Source organism: Protopterus annectens, chromosome 10.part0, assembly GCF_019279795.1.
Source record: "Protopterus annectens isolate FY-2018-M chromosome 10.part0, PAN1.0, whole genome shotgun sequence".
NCBI classification, from domain to species: domain Eukaryota; kingdom Metazoa; phylum Chordata; order Ceratodontiformes; family Protopteridae; genus Protopterus; species Protopterus annectens.
Window position 1 is genome coordinate 1,491,600,988 of NC_056744.1, and position 20,044 is coordinate 1,491,621,031.

General features: G+C 35.6%; 1 protein-coding gene across 1 annotated transcript in view; it reads right to left on the reverse strand.

Annotated features, from left to right (window-relative positions):
* LOC122813672 (zinc-binding protein A33-like) overlaps positions 1-20,044 on the reverse strand; it is a 176,851-nt gene that overhangs the window by 129,990 nt on the left and 26,817 nt on the right. The window contains exons 2-3 of the mRNA XM_044086116.1: positions 17,113-17,208; positions 16,805-17,038 (exon numbers count right to left, since the gene is read on the reverse strand). Coding sequence (XP_043942051.1) covers positions 16,805-17,038; positions 17,113-17,208 — 330 coding nt within the window. The remainder of the gene's footprint in view (positions 1-16,804; positions 17,039-17,112; positions 17,209-20,044) is intronic.

Sequence of the window (20,044 nt, forward strand, 5' to 3'; positions counted from 1 at the left end):
TTCATTAAATTGTGATTTTCATTTCATACATCTGTTTGAAAAGCTCATTTAAAAAACACTATAAAAACACACTTCAATATTCATCTTAACAAATAACACCATTTCTCCTTAGTTTAAAATTCAATATTTCTTAATAAATACATTTAAAATCATGTTAAATAAATAAATATGTTATGCATGTATAAAAACTACTAAATACTATTTATTTAAAATCCTTTCATCATATTGTATCCTAACAATTTTCAGTAATCAAACAGCACCACCTGCTGTTCCTAAAGAGCTATTGCTAGTAAAAATTAAATTCTAGCTGCTCTTAATTTTAACACTGAAGTCAAGGAAATGTGATCATTGAGCCCTGGGTAATTAGTTGCATCTAATAAAATCTGCCACCAAAGCTCTTTAAATTCCAATCTTTCTTCCCAAAGGCCTCCCCTTATTTCTTTTCTAACCTGTTCCAATACAAAGAAGGTAAACCTAGCATTATTACAATCTAAAGTGTGCTTAAATAGAGCATTTGTTTCTTTTTTCTTAGATATTTCATAAATATGTTCATAAATTCTCTTTTTTAATGCTCTCTCCGTCTTCCCCACGTAATATGATTTACATTCTAAGCACATAGCTAGATATACCACACCTTGTGTATCACAGCTAAAATACCCAGAGGCACAAATATTAATATCCCTTGTTGGCAACAAAATTTCTATTCTGTTACTAATATATGGGCACTGATTACAGTGTCCACATTGATATGTTCCATATTTTTTATTTTTATTAAATGGTAACATTTTTATAGAAATTTCATTGTTACTTACTTTATTGTTTTCCAACAAATTTTTTATACATCTACCATTTTTGTACACTATTTTAGGCATCTCTTTTTTAATATTTGATATGTCAGAGAAAGAAACAAAATTACTCCATTCTTTCTGAAAAATCTTTTTCACTTTCGTATTAAAAATGTTAAACTCCATTACCAATGCCGAATTGTATTGAACATCATCATCAACACTGGCTTTATTAAACTTAACAAGAGATGCCAAATTGTTATCATTAATAATCAATTCTGTACCTTTTATTGGTTTGTATTTCACTAATCTATTCTCCTCTACCTCTTTTCTAATACTAGAAATAAATTCAGATGGGTAGCCCCTGGCTAAAAACATTCCCTCCAATGTGTTACATTCCTTAAAAAAATCATCATTCTTACTAGTCATGCGACACCCCCTCACAAATTGTCCCTTGACAATATTCTTTTTACAATGTGGGGGGTGTGCGCTGGTGAAATGTAAAAAGGAATTGCAGAAGGTGCTTTTTCTAAAAACCTTGGTTTCAAAATCCATATTGTTCAAATTCTTATATACTTCCACGTCCAAATATTGCAATCTATCAGTGGACATGGTGTATGTAAATTTTAAGAAATTGGTAGTATTCTGAATGTAATTAAAAAACTCCAGGAACTTCTCACTACCCCCTGTCCAAAAAATAACTATGTCATCTAAGAACCGCCTATAAAGTGTCCAATATTGTGCATATCCGGAATTAAGGACAAAATTTGATTCCCATGCTGCTAACACAATGTTAGCATAAGTGGGTGTGCATGCCGCACCCATTGCTACTCCACTAATTTGTTGGTAGTACTCATCATTAAATAAAATGAAATTGTTCCTTAATACAACTTCAACTAATGCTACTACTGCAATTTTTTCAGAATGTGTCAATTTTTTGTCAAGAAAAACCATATCCTCAAAAAACCTCATACCTTCATGGTGGGGTATACATGAAAATAAATCAATGACATCAATTGTCACAAAAATAAGATCATTCGAAAATAACTCAGACTTGATGTCCCTCAGCAGGTCCCAAGAATCTTTCAATATATATTTGTTCATGGTACAAATATGTTTTGTTGTAATATCCACATATTTAGCCAAACTAATAGTCTTGGAACCATCAGCTGCTACTATCGGTCTTAAGGGTGGGTCACTAACATTTTTATGTACCTTCGGTATCCCAAAAATGATGGGTATCTTGGGTTTAGGTACATATAAGAATTGATGTAACTTAACATCTATAGTGCCTTCCAAAAGCATATTGTCTAAGGTATTATCTATTTTTTGATAAGCAAGTTGAACTTCATTCAAGGAAACTATTCTATATTTATTGTCATCACCTAGAATCATATTCATTTTTCCATCGTAGATAATGTTTTCCATTATAACCACCCCTCCCCCCTTGTCAGGTTTCATAATTCTGACTTGATTATTAAACCTTAACTCATTTAGCATCTTACATTCTTCCTCTGTAATATTGTATTCTTTCTCTACGAATTTAAATTCTTCTCTAATTTTCTTCTCCAATATTAAATCCAAGTTTTTTATTTGGGGGTGATAGGGCGGATTAAATGTACTTCTCCTAGTAAGCATACTTTTTTGGGAACCTACGTCCAGATTCCTAGGGGGTAGTGTGACCTGAAGATTCACTTTCCTTAAGAACAACTTCATGTCTATTAAAGTCTGAACCAGATCACCTTTCATGTTAGGAATGAATTTGAATCCTTTACTCAAAATATCAAAGTGTGTTTTATTAATACAAATGTTGCTAAAATTATAAATAGAAAAATTATTAAGTGTATGTGTAGTTCCTGTATGTAAGATACCTGTATCTAACTCATCCTGTATTGTTAAACTAGTAGCAGGTATCATATTCTGTATAGAAATCACAGTCTCCTTAGGGGAACAAATATGGGTGGGTACAAGGGTATTAGTAACTTTGTCTAATATCTCCCTCTCCCCCTTCTCCCTCCCCTCCATTGAAAATTTTGGTACCTATTGTTATTGCCATGTTGCTTTGTTTCATTTAATGGTGGAAATTCAGCATCATGATCCATCCACCCATGTGCTTCATCAGGGATATTTCTAGGGACATTCCCAATGTTATTCTTCCTATAGCTTACTCTGCTATTATGTTCCCATTTTGTAGCAGGTGGCTTTGGGTAACTTACATCCTTTTGATATTCCTCAATATCTCTCCTTAATTTCTTAATTTTTCTTTGTTCTAATATAGAACATTTAGCATCAACTTCTGAACCAATACTAAAGTATCTTTCTTTTTCATTTTTAACTTCAAACAACATGTCCTTTTTAATAAAACCATCCAGGACTGTAATTTCCTGTTCCAAACTTTCTAATTTTCTATTGTTTTCTTTAATAATGAGCCTCAAAATACTAATACCACAATCATTAAACACATTAATAAGTTCTATATGGAATTGTGTACCGGGTTCCACATTATTAGGGTATTTCCAAACCCTTAGACCCTTTGGTACAATTTTTTGTTTGATACATTCCATAAGATAACAATTTTCTATGTTCAAAGATTTGTACCTATACATCATACCAGATAATTTACTAACTTTCAGAGCATAAGGGTCACCATCCACCGGTGCACCTTCTTCTGCTCCATATAATTTAATGTCCATGGGATTTTTCAACCATTCTAGCAAATCGAAATTGTCAAAAATGGTAGGAACAGTACCTGAGGCTTTAGAGCCTAAACAATTTCCCCGTTGATTCCGGTCAGCCAAACCCCGACTCTCGTTGCTACTAATACGTTCTCTGGATGTGTGTAGTACCAAGGGTGTATTTGCAGGATTGAAGTTGCTACCGTTCGGTTCCGCTTCTTCCATCTCCACAGGGCTCCGTTCAATATTATGCCTTTTCCTCTTATTTTTTGAAAGTCCAATCTCTTCCGTCCTTTCGGACACACCATCACCCTTGTTATTTCTTTTGTTATTAGCAACCAAAGTCGAACAGAGTGGGGTAAGTAGTTCAATCAATTCTGTTAACTGACCGATTAATTTGCGGGACTGTCCCAAATCCTCACGGTTCATAGCTGCACCACTGCTGTCCATGATAAAGCGCCGCTACAAACAGAAACCAAAAAAGAGGCGCCAAATTCAAAGTCCAAAACCAGTAAATCCAAAGTCACGGAAGCAGTCCACCAGCTAATAAACCAGATCACTTTATTGAAATGTAAAGAAACAAATCACAGCAAACGTAAACGCTTTTAAAGTGCACAAGTGCGTTTTCGTCTCCACAAGCATGTAAGACTTCATCAGACAAAGAAAAAATGTTTAAAAACACCTATTATACTCTCATGTGGTTTAAGCCAACCAATAAAATTCATTAAATTGTGATTTTCATTTCATACATCTGTTTGAAAAGCTCATTTAAAAAACACTATAAAAACACACTTCAGTATTCATCTTAACAAATAACACCATTTCTCCTTAGTTTAAAATTCAATATTTCTTAATAAATACATTTAAAATCATGTTAAATAAATAAATATGTTATGCATGTATAAAAACTACTAAATACTATTTATTTAAAATCCTTTCATCATATTGTATCCTAACAATTTTCAGTAATCAAACAGCACCACCTGCTGTTCCTAAAGAGCTATTGTTAGTAAAAATTAAATTCTAGCTGCTCTTAATTTTAACACTGAAGTCAAGGAAATGTGATCATTGAGCCCTGGGTAATTAGTTGCATCTAATAAAATCTGCCACCAAAGCTCTTTAAATTCCAATCTTTCTTCCCAAAGGCCTCCCCTTATTTCTTTTCTAACCTGTTCCAATACAAAGAAGGTAAACCTAGCATTATTACAATCTAAAGTGTGCTTAAATAGAGCATTTGTTTCTTTTTTCTTAGATATTTCATAAATATGTTCATAAATTCTCTTTTTAATGCTCTCTCCGTCTTCCCCACGTAATATGATTTACATTCTAAGCACATAGCTAGATATACCACACCTTGTGTATCACAGCTAAAATACCCAGAGGCACAAATATTAATATCCCTTGTTGGCAACAAAATTTCTATTCTGTTACTAATATATGGGCACTGATTACAGTGTCCACATTGATATGTTCCATATTTTTATTTTTATTAAATGGTAACATTTTTATAGAAATTTCATTGTTACTTACTTTATTGTTTTCCAACAAATTTTTTATACATCTACCATTTTTGTACACTATTTTAGGCATCTCTTTTTTAATATTTGACATGTCAGAGAAAGAAACAAAATTACTCCATTCTTTCTGAAAAATCTTTTTCACTTTCGTATTAAAAATGTTAAACTCCATTACCAATGCCGAATTGTATTGAACATCATCATCAACACTGGCTTTATTAAACTTAACAAGAGATGCCAAATTGTTATCATTAATAATCAATTCTGTACCTTTTATTGGTTTGTATTTCACTAATCTATTCTCCTCTACCTCTTTTCTAATACTAGAAATAAATTCAGATGGGTAGCCCCTGGCTAAAACATTCCCTCCAATGTGTTACATTCCTTAAAAAAATCATCATTCTTACTAGTCATGCGACACCCCCTCACAAATTGTCCCTTGACAATATTCTTTTTACAATGTGGGGGGTGTGCGCTGGTGAAATGTAAAAAGGAATTGCAGAAGGTGCTTTTTCTAAAAACCTTGGTTTCAAAATCCATATTGTTCAAATTCTTATATACTTCCACGTCCAAATATTGCAATCTATCAGTGGACATGGTGTATGTAAATTTTAAGAAATTGGTAGTAATCTGAATGTAATTACAAAACTCCAGGAACTTCTCTTACTAAAACCCAAATGTCACATATTGTAAAATTAAGACTCCCATGGAAAAATACAGGCAGTTAGAAGAACAAGAATAATAAATGATCAGAAAAGCAAGGCATCCCAGGGTCAGTACAGTTTATTTCATCTTATATCTGGTTTGGTTTACTGACTAAGATTACAGATGAAGACAGGGATTTTATACAACAGGTTCATTGATTAGTACTAAGCTAACTGCCCTTGCGAGCCATTTTAAGCTTAGCCAATTATTCCTTGTGAAGCTCAAACTCTGCACCTTGTGTTTGTAAGGCAAACACCTTAGCCATTAGGCCAACCTCCCGTCTTGAAAGATACAGCACTGCCTCTTTAGACATACACTGTGTCCAAATCAGGTTATACATCCATTTAAAATTACTTGTGAGCAGACTATTTTAAAAGTTACTACTATAACAGGTTTCTTCCTTTTTTAGTGACAAGTGTAGAGTAAGCATTCCTTTCTTCAGCTTGCTTTGTCATCATATGTTCTTACTGCTTCATTGTCTATCACATTTCTAATGAGAAAGACTATTTATTATTGTTACAGCTGCAGTTCATATTTACATTATTACTGTTGTTGAATAATTCAGAACTAATTTATTTATTTATTTATTTAAATTTGTTGACCAGGAGTGTCCGACTGGACGTGGGTCCATTTTCAGAGGAGGCCCGGGAAGAAAAGCTCCACAGTAAAATAAACAGACAGTAGTCACATTGGATTACATAGCGATTAACAATTTAACATAGAAATTACTTACAACATATTTACAGATGAAGAACATAGTACATCAGTAGACAACTAGAATCTTTATCTGTGAAGTACATAACAGGCATTAACAAATGTAACAATGAGAAGTTCCTGCTGTATAAGTACTAGGCTTATGAGCATCTGAGCTTGCTATAATCAAGGTAGTTAGTGGAGTGGAAAGAAAGGTAGTAGTTGGATGGGGTGGATGATATTAGAGTGGGAGTTGCAAGGGCATAGCCAGCATGTTTTAGGTGCCTTTTAATAAAGTTTTGAAGTTGGTGCATGATGGTACGGAGGTAATAGTGGGTGGGAGTGAGTTCCATAATTTGGCTATGGCGCAAGAGAATAGTGCTTCACCAGCAGAGTTATTGGCTTTAGTGATCTGCAAGTGATTTTTGTTGCTGGATCTTAGTGGTCTGGTGGTGCGATAGGGTTGGAGTAGATTCTGGAGGGATGGGACATTTAGTGGATGGTTTACTAGTTTGTGGGAGTGAGAGTTGATACCACTGAAGGAGGTGAGGGAGTTCAAGCCAGCCCAGTTCAGCAAGTGAGAGACAGTGGTGACTATGGTAGGATGCCCCTGTGGCGAATTTGGCGATTTTGTTGTAGCAGGTCTCTAGCTTGTTTAGATCACATTGCCTTAGGTTGGTATATACTGGAGAGGCATAAAGTAGGGTAGAGATAAGGTGGGAATTTGCTATTGAAATCTTTGCTGCTTTGGTGAGAAATTGTTTATTTCTGTATAATGCTCCTAGTTTTTTGTGGACTTTTTTTAGGGTCATGGATTTGTGAATGTCAAATTTTAGTTTGTCTATTTCCACTCCTAGCAATTTGGTGTGTTCAGTTGGGTATATAGTAGTGTCTTTTGCTGTGATAAAGTGAGAGTTTTGAGTAGGTTTGGTGGGTTGGAAGATGAGTAGTTTAGTTTTGTTTGGGTGAAGTATTAATTGGGCATCGGATAACCATGTTTCAACAGAGGAAAAGGCTTCCTGTGTGACTTTTTGCAGTTTGGGTAGGGACTGGGCTGAACAGATGATAGTCATCTGCGTATTGGATGAGTGTGCCATGTTTGGTGGCAGAGGCTAGATTAGTGGTGTAAACAGAGAAAAGTAGGGGTCCAAGGATGGATCCTTGGGGAACCCCTATGGAGACAGGTAGTTGGGGAGATATGTCATTCTGCCATACAACGGATTGTTGGCGGTCAGACAGGTAACTCTGAAACCAGTTGGTGACTGATTGTGAGAAGGATAGGTTATTGAGGACAGATAAGTTGTTTGTGTGGGACCATGTCAAATGCTTTAGATAGGTCTAGGAAAGTAGCAGAGGAGAGATAGCCATTGTTTTTATGCTGAAGGATAGTGTTAGTAAAGGAGAGTAAGGCAGTGGTGCTGCTATGGTTTGGTCAGAAACCATGCTGAGTACTGTAAAGGAGGTTGTTAGTAAGGAGGTACTCTGAGACCTGAGAGTGTATGCATCTCTCTAGTATTTTGGAGAGTGGAGAGAGAATAGCTATGGGCGTATTGGTTAGCTCTGCAGAGGGTCCGCCTTTGTGGAGGGGAATTATATGTGATACTTTCCACAGTGTGGGAATGTAACTTTCTGACAGAGATAGGTTAATCAAGATGGATACTGGGTAGGCCAGAGCATCAGCTGCGATTTGTAGGTATTCACTTGGGAGGTTGTCTGCTGCTAATTTGGTGGTTTAAGTTTAGTTAAGAGTTTTTTTATGTTGGAGGTAGGTACAGGAGAAAAGGAGAAGGCAGTGGGGAGATTACTAGTTGAAGGTGTGGGTTGGAGGGCAGGGGGGTTGTGTTGTTTAGCTAGTGATAGTATGGTTTGGGTGAAGTGTGTGTTGAATGAGGTAGCAATATTTTCTGAGGAGTGAGGGATGTTAGGAGGAGGGGTACTGACTTTACCTGGGTGGAGGATGGAGTTTATGGAGGACCAGAATTGTTTGGGGCTGTGTTGTGAGGAGTCTAGGGCAGACTGGTAGTATTGGAATTTGTCCCGTTTTATTAGCTTTTTGACTCTATTGCGTAGTTGTAGGAATTTCTGTCTAGCTGAGGGGTTTTGGTTTTGCCAGTGCTCCCAGGCTTTGTCCCTGTTTTCATTTCTGACTTAGTGGTTTTGTGTAGCCATGGGGAGGGTTGTGCTTTGGTTCTGGAAAATCTTATGGGGGCATGGTAATTAAGGATGTTCAGGAAGGTAGTATTAAAAATTCAACTCGTCATCTAGACTGAGGTACTTTAGAGCATGCCAGTTACATTCTTTGAGGGATGAGATGAATGTGAGTGGGTTAAAGTTTATTTTTATGTATTTGAGATAGATGACAGGTTTAGCTTGGTACAGGTATTTTTGAGTAGGAATGTTGGGGAGTGATCACTGAGGCTATCTGATAAGCAGCCTGTTATATATGACTGGGGGTTCTTACTGACTAGTATCCAATCCAGGGTTTTAATATCCCTTGTTGGCAACAAAATTTCTATTCTGTTACTAATATATGGGCACTGATTACAGTGTCCACATTGATATGTTCCATATTTTTTATTTTTATTAAATGGTAACATTTTTATAGAAATTTCATTGTTACTTACTTTATTGTTTTCCAACAAATTTTTTATACATCTACCATTTTTGTACACTATTTTAGGCATCTCTTTTTTAATATTTGACATGTCAGAGAAAGAAACAAAATTACTCCATTCTTTCTGAAAAATCTTTTTTCACTTTAATTATTAAAAATATTAAACTCCATTACCAATGCCGAATTGTATTGAACATCATCATCAACACTGGCTTTATTAAACTTAACAAGAGATGCCAAATTATTATCATTACTAATCAATTCTGTACATTTTATTGGTTTGTATTTCACTAATATATTCTCCTCTACCTCTTTTCTAATACTAGAAATAAATTCAGATGGGTAGCCCCTGGCTAAAAACATTCCCTCCAATGTGTTACATTCCTTAAAAAAATCATCATTCTTACTAGTCATGCGACACCCCCTCACAAATTGTCCCTTGACAATATTCTTTTTACAATGTGGGGGGTGTGCGGTGAAATGTAAAGGAATTGCAGAAGGTGCTTTTCTAAAAACCTTGGTTTCAAAATCCATATTGTTCAAATTCTTATATACTTCCACGTCCAAATATTGCAATCTATCAGTGGACATGGTGTATGTAAATTTTAAGAAATTGGTAGTAATCTGAATGTAATTACAAAACTCCAGGAACTTCTCACTACCCCCTGTCCAAAAAATAACTATGTCATCTAAGAACCGCCTATAAAGTGTCCAATATTGTGCATATCCGGAATTAAGGACAAAATTTGATTCCCATGCTGCTAACACAATGTTAGCATAAGTGGGTGCGCATGCCGCACCCATTGCTACTCCACTAATTTGTTGGTAGTACTCATCATTAAATAAAATGAAATTGTTCCTTAATACAACTTCAACTAATGCTACTACTGCAATTTTTTCAGAATGTGTCAATTTTTTGTCAAGAAAAACCATATCCTCAAAAAACCTCATACCTTCATGGTGGGGTATACATGAAAATAAATCAATGACATCAATTGTCACAAAAATAAGATCATTCGAAAATAACTCAGACTTGATGTCCCTCAGCAGGTCCCAAGAATCTTTCAATATATACTTGTTCATGGTACAAATATGTTTTGTTGTAATATCCACATATTTAGCCAAACTAATAGTCTTGGAACCATCAGCTGCTACTATCGGTCTTAAGGTCTACTATCCCTTAAGTTGTAGGGATGCTTTACGTTTGAGTAATATAGTTGGTAGAATATGTGGGGGTGCATAGAGATGGTTCTTGAGCTGGTGGGAGGGGAGCTGAGTATGGGTGGGGAGGCAGTGGTGGTGTGAGTAGTAGTACAGTGGTAGTGGTTGAGTGGGGGAATGATGGAGCTTTGGTAGGATGTAAGATATGCAAGGAGAGTGCATGCAGTGAGCAAAGGAAAGGTATGCTTGTACATGTTAGTTGAGGAGGTGTGATAGTAGAGGGAATATGGAGGGGGTAGTGTTGGGTTAGCACTGTGGTTGGCTATTGGAAAGATGGGAGGGGTTTGAGTGCAATAAAGGTGGGACGACTGGGGCGGGAGGTAATAGGGGACAGGGTGGGGAGCGAAGCGGGTAGACACCCTGCTAGGTTCTTGTATGGGGGGCTGGAAACAATCACAAAGCAAAGACAAGTATGTGTTAAGAAACAATCACAACTGACCAAGGACTGCTCTGAAACTGTAAGTCATTTCTTACTTTCTCAGGTGGAAAAACAGGATAACCTTGTATCAGTAGGCTACTGTGGTCATAGTTTAAATTAACAAACACACAGTATTGATCAGTTATGGATACTATTTGCTAACAGAAGGGAATAAGAGAAAGTGGAAGATGTGTGTGTGTGTGTGTGTGTGTGTGTGTGTGTGTGTGTGTGTGTGTGTGTGTGTGTGTGTGTGTGTGTGGTGGGGGGGGGCTGCTTACAGCCAAAGCAGAGTGCTCTCCAGGGGAAAATGAAGATTGGCTCAAACAGGTAGACACATACTCAAAGTTAACTGTAGCTGTTTGCAGACAGTTCGTGAATGTTAATGAAAGTTTGCAACTTACAAAGTAGTACAACACAAGAGCTTAATAAAAACTTCATATAAAGTCTGTAGCTTTGCAGCATGTATATGCAAGGCACATCTGCTCCAGTCATTCATTCTATAGATAATGTATGAAATAAAACAATATACATTTCCTGATTCTTTGCTGTTTATGGCATCTATGTACATTTTACAAATCATGTATTTTACATTATTTGCATTCTTTACACATATAGTTTAGGAATGTTTGATAGAAATAGAAAAGTACTGATTAATACATATTTTATACAACTTCTAATAGAAGAGCCATTCATGCTGCTACAATACATCAGTGTGTGTCAGTGCGTGACTCTTGTTTCAGTCTGCTGTGACCTTTTCATTCTATCTTTATCCTAATAGCAGGATGAACTGACAATTCTAAAAACCCTGCAAAGTCTTATAGTTAGTTTGCATCTGTTGTCTGACATTTGATTATTTGAGGAATTATTTTCGATATAAATATTTATTTATGTAAATAATTATGCCTTGATAAAGACAGGAATTATTCATGAGCACTATCTTATTTTTGGCTGATGCTCTTTTAGCCAGACATTCCATGGAGCTTTTTATTCATGTTTTCAGTCACTGGGATTCACATAAAAGATTGTTCACACATGCAGCTCAGAGAAGATTTCTGTAAGCTAGTGTCTCAACATTGCTTGAGATCCCAATGCTATAACATATATATATATATATATATATATATATATATATATATATACACACACACACACACACACACACACACACACACACACACACACACACACACACACACATACATATAAAGAGGCAGCTTCCCTATACTTATAAACCACAATCCACTCAGGTCAGCTCAGCCTCACCACCTTGTGAAAATAATCCTCCAGTGCAAGAAATTGCAAAAAAATTATTTATTCCACGCAATAATCCAGTAAGAGCAACAACCAGTCCATAAACAGCAAAATGAATAGCAATAGTCAATAATGCAGTAGTCAGTGTGGTAAGCGCTTTCGTCCACGTAAATCCTGGACTTTATCAAACCAAGTGCTTTGCCATTGTGACTGCTAAAATACCCTTCCCAATTAACACAGTCAATTAAATCAATTCCTTATTTTTTTAAATCGTAACATCCAAGTAGCCAGTACTATCCCTGGAGTAGTGGTGTGTGAACCTAAAGTAAGGACACACCTAGTTGATGTATTCGAAAAAAAATATTCACCACTAACTCTACCCCTTTCCATAAAACAAAAAATGTTAAGTTACCTGGGTTTCAATATTTTTAATTACACAGACCAGATAAAAACTAAGACCCACTTTTCCCTCTTTAAGAGAGGTATAAAATTTGTCCCTAACAGGAATTTTGATATTTCTAACATTTTAATTGAACTCAAAATGTACCTTAGGAAACTTAATTTCAACCTACTTTTCAAGAGTAATAACACCACTGGCAGGTAAGGACTTTTCAAAAAGAAAAGTTTGTTCAACCCCCCCCCCCCCCCCCATATCCAACCCTGTCAATTTTTGAAAAAGTTTGTACCAGGGAGATTTACTAGGCCTACTATTCCCAAAAAGAAAGATACTACAATTTAGACAGGGAAGAAGAAGGGTTATTGAGAACTCTGAGGTCATCTGAAAATTTGAAAATCATGAAACCTGACAAGGGGTGAGGGGTTGTAATTGTGGACAAGTATGATTACATTAATGACATAGCAAACATGTTGAATGATATTGACAAATATAAAGTGATTTCACTTAACCAGATTAATATTGCCCACAGGCGGATACAACTCTTTTTGGAGGATAGTAATTTGCAGGGGGTAATTAACAAAGAGCTCTACATTTTTTTTATTAATGAATATCCATATATCCCCATGGTCTTTGGTATCCCCAAAGTGCATAAAACTGTGGAGCATCCTCCTTACAGATTGATAGTGGCTGCTCACAACAGTTCCATTTACTCCCTGGGTATTTTTGTTGACCGACTTTTGAAAAAACACTATGAGCCCCATCCCCTATGTACTACTTGACTCTTAACTAGGATTAAGCAGGAATATTTTGGCCAGACAACAGGTTTTTCCACTACTGATGTAGTGGACTTGTTTAATATACCCCATGAGTTAGGACTGGAACTTTTTCAGGAGGCCCTTTGTGACTATACCAGCTTGGATGGAGGGCTTACTAATTTTGTAGTGGAAGTAATGGAAGTTATTTTAAAAAACAACTATATAACATTTGAAGATGAGTACTTTCAACAACTGAAAGGTGTGGCTACGAGGTCAAGTAGTGCCCCTATTTTTCCCAATTTAGTCATGGTGACCTGGGAAAAGAGATTTATTTTCAATTCTGGGTTTGAAAAGGAATGGATTTTGTACCTCCGTTACCTTGATGATATTTTTGTTTTATGGAAAGGGGCAGAGTTAGTGGTGGATCTTTTTTTTGACTATATCAACCAGGTGTGTCTCTACTTTAGGTTCACACACCACTATTCCAGGGATAGTATTGACTACTTGGACGTTACAACAGTTTGGGTACATCACCTTTTTTTGTTTACAAAGTAGGACCCAGTATGAAGTATTATTTAGAACATCCCTTGCTTCAGGAAGACAGAGGTAAAGGGACCCGGAAATGTGGATCATGTAGGTGTTGTTTATACATTCTAGACACATTCCCTTTCCATAAAACAAAAAATGTTAAGTTACCTAGGTTTCAATATTTTTAATTACACAGACCAGATAAAAACTAAGACCCACTTTTCCCTCTTTAAGAGAGGTATAAAATTTGTCCCTAACAGGAATTTTGATATTTCTAACATTTTAATTGAACTCAAAATGTACCTTAGGAAACTTAATTTCAACCTACTTTTCAAGAGTAATAACACCACTGGCAGGTAAGGACTTTTCAAAAAGAAAAGTTTGTTCAACTCCCCCCCCCCCCCTATATCCAACCCTGTCAATTTTTGAAAAAGTTTGTACCAGGGAGATTTACTAGGCCTACTATTCCCAAAAAGAAAGATACTACAATTTAGACAGGGAAGAAGAAGGGTTATTGAGAACTCTGAGGTCATCTGAAAATTTGAAAATCATGAAACCTGACAAGGGGTGAGGGGTTGTAATTGTGGACAAGTATGATTACATTAATGACATAGAAAACATGTTGAATGATACTGACAAATATAAAGTGATTTCACTTAACCAGATTAATATTGCCCACAGGCGGATACAACTCTTTTTGGAGGATAGTAATTTGCAGGGGGTAATTAACGAAGAGCTCTACATTTTTTTTTTATTAATGAACATCCATATATCCCCATGGTCTTTGGTATCCCCAAAGTGCATAAAACTGTGGAGCATCCTCCTTACAGATTGATAGTGGCTGCTCACAACAGTTCCATTTACTCCCTGGGTATTTTTGTTGACTGACTTTTGAAAAAACACTATGAGCCCCATCCCCTATGTACTACTTGACTCTTAACTAGGATTAAGCAGGAATATTTTGGCCAGACAACAGGTTTTTCCACTACTGATGTAGTGGACTTGTTTAATATACCCCATGAGTTAGGACTGGAACTTTTTCAGGAGGCCCTTTGTGACTATACCAGCTTGGATGGAGGGCTTACTAATTTTGTAGTGGAAGTAATGGAAATTATTTTAAAAAACAACTACATAACATTTGAAGATGAGTACTTTCAACAACTGAAAGGTGTGGCTACGAGGTCAAGTAGTGCTCCTATTTTTCCCAATTTAGTCATGGTGACCTGGGAAAAGAGATTTATTTTCAATTCTGGGTTTGAAAAGGAATGGATTTTGTACCTCCGTTACCTTGATGATATTTTTGTTTTATGGAAAGGGGCAGAGTTAGTGGTGAATATATTTTTTGACTATATCAACCAGGTGTGTCCCTACTTTAGGTTCACACACCACTATTCCAGGGATAGTATTGACTACTTGGACATTACAACAGTTTGGGTACATCACTTTTTTTTGTTTACAAAGTAGGACCCAGTATAAAGTATTATTTAGAACATCCCTTGCTTCAGGAAGACAGAGGTAAAGGGACCCGGAAATGTGGGTCATGTAGGTATTGTTCATACATTCTAGAGGAAACATCCCTGTTGGTAGGTGAATTTCGGACTAGGGTGTTTTTAGTTTATAGTAACTGTGGTAGTAAATGATTGATTTACTTGTGTGTTTGTCAAGGATGCCAAGGAGTTTACATTGCCAAAACTGAGACAGCACTATGTAAACGTATTTATGAACATCTATATGCTATAGAAAATAAAAACATGAATAATTCCCTTTACAAACAGACATTGACCTATTCCGGGCAAGTTAAGTTCAAGTCTGGGATTTTAGAAATTATTAACAAGGACCCCCGGGAAGGGGATTTGGGTAACAGGATTTGTAGTAGTGAGGTTAAATGGCAACTCAGGTTTTGTGCATACATATGTATATTAATTATATGAAAAATGTTTTCATTGGATGAATGAAGTCATGTGATTGGTAGTATTTTATTTAAATGTAAAATTATTCTGATGAAATCTCGTGGTATTTGGAGATGAAAGTCCTGAATAAAATTGATTAGTTGCTTCCAAATTTTGTTGTTGTAGGATAGGTTTTTTTTTTTTTTTTATCACTGGTTTGTGAAGTCACACTTTGGAATCATCTATCTTAACAGGTGGAAATCAAATTCTCCCAAGATCATGGAAGCAATAGAGGCAAACTTGATATGATATAGATTTTTCTGTATTCAAAACAGAACTAGGCCAAAACCATCTTTTGTTACACAAGCAAACACATTTTAGTTTTGACTTCATTTAGATATATGTAGCATTTGTATCTCTATTAGTCAGTTAAATTTCTAAATCCTAGAACGCTATGCTTTTAAGTATGAACAATATTGTAATTTTGCTGACATTATCATATCTGCTGCTCCCAAATGTGCAAAATACATGGAGGTTGCATGAAGGAAACCCGTGAGTACAACAACTTAAGTGTGGCTGTAGGTAACAAGCTACATTTATATACTCACAATAACAAATACTTCAAGGTCTTTGCTATCATTTAGGTGGATTCTTGTAACATTTCTGGAAATGGTCCAGAATTTATTTTACAAGTTTTCAAGGCACCGATAAGATATATGTGAAATATACTGTCCACTCTGATATGATGCAAGGGAGACTTAATTAAGCAATACAAAATGTTATATTTATGAAGAACTTAAAAAGTTATCAAGTATGAAGGATACATCATTATCACAACTAGAGTAAAATGTTAAATGTTTTAGACACATTTGAGTTGATCTTATACTTATCTACAATGTCTTTAGAGGAAACTGTATGTTTAAGTGTTTAAAACTAAAATGGGCCCAACAACAGCAGAGACAAGAGGATTACATGCAGGTTGTAATAGAATAGCTATGTACCATCTGCAGGAGTAAACCAGTAAAATGAGACAGAGAGGTAAGTCCAATTAACATCATACCAAATCCTATTGATGATTAGATGGGTATATAAATGTTTAAAATCAGAAAAAGTCCAAGTTTTTTTAATAAGTTGATCATGTCCAGCCTCATGGGTTTTCATTTAATTTTGTAAAATGTATATATGATATATACTGTATGCATAAAAAGCAGTACATTAGTTGTTCCAGTTTCAGCAAAGTTTCTATCATATCCTTCAATTTTTAAGCAGTGTAGTTCAAATCACTGTTGATAAGCTTACAAGGAATTCAGTATCACAGCACATTTCTTCAATTGACATACAGAAATGTAAATTTACCTTTAGAAAATTTAGTGGATCCTGTTCCTGCAGTTGCAGCCGAATAAGAAATACTGACTCTTGAGCAGCATTAACATTCTCTTTAATTTTTCTCAGGTTTTCCTCTATCTGCCTCAAAATTCCTGTTTCTTCCTCCTTCAGTTGTTGGACCAGTTTTTCTTCCTTTTCCTGGAGAAATTGGTGAAGCTTGGCAAATTCTGACGCAATGTGCAGCTGTAAACTTCTGGCATTGTCCTGAAAAATAACACTATATTAAATAAAAGAAGGACAGACAATATTGAAAATAAAACTAAATAAAACTGACTCACTGTAACTTCTGATATCTTCATTTTCTGCTGGCACTTTATTTCTTTAAAGTGTTTTAGACTTGACTGTAGAAGGGGCAGTAATGCTGTTAAGTTGTCCTAGATAGGAAATAAAGAAACACTCAGCTTAAAGGACACAGATTTGTAGCCAGTCTTCTGCCCAATAAAAAAATCAGTCTATCCCTTTTTTCATTTCCTAAAAGTCACCAAAATAAAAACATCCATTGTGCAGTAATAATGCAATGTCTGCTAAATGTACTGAATGGAATCCATTTCTGTGAACAGTTCCCCCAATTGTAAGTTCAAGGGCTGTAACTGTGATTCTCAGGTATGATAATTTAAATGCCACTGAAAGTAAATATATATTAATTCTGAAATTGTGGCATTTTGGATTATTCTGTCTTCTTTGTGGTACAACAATCTCATATTACTATATGTAGGTGACAGGGGTGTATGGGGTATAACCCCACATTTGGGGACTACAGGTGGGCTTCCCATGAAAAAAAAACAAAATGTAAATCTTCAACAGTAGCTTCCAAAGTATTTTGTTACTTTTTTTAAACCACACTTAATTTCCTGTAGTTTTGGAACTGCATTATCAAGTTTAAAACCTCTGACTGGTAGACGTGCCTGAAGGAAAATCATTGAGTTGGCTGGGAGAAAAGCTTCTAAACTACAATGAATTATATAACAGGCAGTAGAAAAATATATGTTCTATTATATTACAAAGTTCGATTCAAAAATAAGGTCTGTTCTACAAGTCATTATGGTGGCAGTGGACCTGAACAACAGTTATCAAACAGCTACTGCCATGCATTGAATATTCCTCATTATTTACAGAAAATTATAAAACTAAAATCAGTAAAACCAGTGATATACAGATAATGTAAATATCTGGCTAGTGGCTTGAGATACAAAAGTTACAGCAGAGACAGTTTATTTTTTTTTAAGTGAGACATTATTAAAAATCACATTAGAGGTTTTAGACAATTGATAATCATTTTGTTGTAACCAAGGTAAGAAGTGTTTTCCATAAAACAGGAGACAGTTTTGTAGAAGGGTTTGTTTTGCCACTTATTTTCAGATTGATTTAGACTACTACCAAAAGATTTTCAACTGTGGAACTTCCTAGCATCTAAGAAGCTATCATATGAGCATGTTTTTTATCTGATAGAATTCTTCATTAGGCTATTTTCGATCTGCAAAGGTCATCTGAATGTAATCTAATCTAGTCAGCGAACCCAAAGATTTTAGCACTATGCAGTTGCTAGATCTGTTCCATGGTAGAGTTGCAGATTTTGCTGCTGCATTTAAGAGTATGCAAGCTTGTCATCTTTTTTGTTTTAATACCTCTTTGTAGTATCCTGGGTAACAGTAGTTGTAGAACAAGCCTCTGCTTAGCCTCAAATATAAAGATGTGTAAGTCTGCATACATAACTTTCAGCTGCTTATGGACTTCAAATGTGGCAGGTGTGTATTTTCTATATGGCAGGTTGTGATCTAGTATCTCCCTAAAAATAGTGTGAGTACCCCATATGGCAACTTCTGACCTATTATTACCCCCAGATACTTGGCAGGTTGAAAAGACTGAATTTTATCTCTACTGTTTATATGGCTCTTTTGTCTAGATAGTTGAAAGATGTTTGGACAAGCAATATAGCACCACCCTTTGCTGTGTTTAGTATTAACCCACAGCCCTTCATCAGCTCAGTAGTACTTGTATTGAAAACACATCTTGCATTGCACACCCCCTACTGCCCTGTTTTCTGTTTTGGGGATAAGAAATGCTATCATCTACAAAAATTCATAGGTTCATAGGTTCATAGGTTCATACATTAGTAGTTAACAGTCCTAGTAAAGCATATGGACACAGACGGAGAACAAAAATGTCCTAGCCTTGAACTTTGTGATTCTTCTGTTTGATGAACCTTTGCTAAAGATACAAAAGTAGCTCATTTTATTATTTTGGGTGTTTGGCTTACATGATCTTTGAACCAAATTTAGTAGTAGGCACATCTCACTTCCTCCTTCTTTAATTTAGTTATAAGAGCTGAATGGCAGATAAGAATGAAACTTTTGACAAATCCAAAATTAGGGATGCCATATACTTTCCCTTTGTCTACGTTTGAAAGAATTTTGTCCAGCATCATCATCAAAGCTGTATCAACATCTTTGTCTATTCTAAGGTGAAGTATTCTGTTCAGACAAAATAACTGGGGTCAATATACCAACAAGATAAAAAACGCAAACCATGGGTGAAACTTTAAAAAGTCTCTTTCATATGTTGCTGAGTTGCAGTATCCTCAAGACTAATAAGTCAATGGTTGGATTTTGTGAGTTCAGCAGATATGTACGCAGTCCCACGATTGCAGTTCTTATACATGTAATCAATTTCAAGGAAGCCCATACCTCCTTCAAAGCAGGGAATATATAATCTTGGTGTGCAGTGATTTTTATAAATCATTTGGTTAGCATGAAGCATCCTTCTTGTTTTCCTGTCCAATCTATCAACCACTGTTTGGGGCCAGTCAGTCACTCCAAAACTGTAAGTTAGGACAGGAAGTGCAAATTGGTTTATAGCTTGAACTTTGTTCCTAGATGTCAACACTGTTTTCAGGATTAATTTAAGTCTTCTAAATATTCCTTATTGATTTTTATTCACATTTGTTCATGCTTTATTGTGGATCCTTCATCAATTCCCAAATATTTATACACTCCCTCTTCCTCCAGTTCTTTTACATCGCATTCTTGTCCCAAACTGATGTTTTCCTGGTTCTGCAGCTTTCCTGCTTTAAAGGTTGCTTTTGCACATTTATCAATAAAAAGGACATTGTTAAATCATCTGAAAAAGTTTTGACTACTTGTATTGTGTTTTCAGTTCTTCACCTGATGAGCTATACAGTTTTAAATCATCGACAAAGAGATTATGAGAATT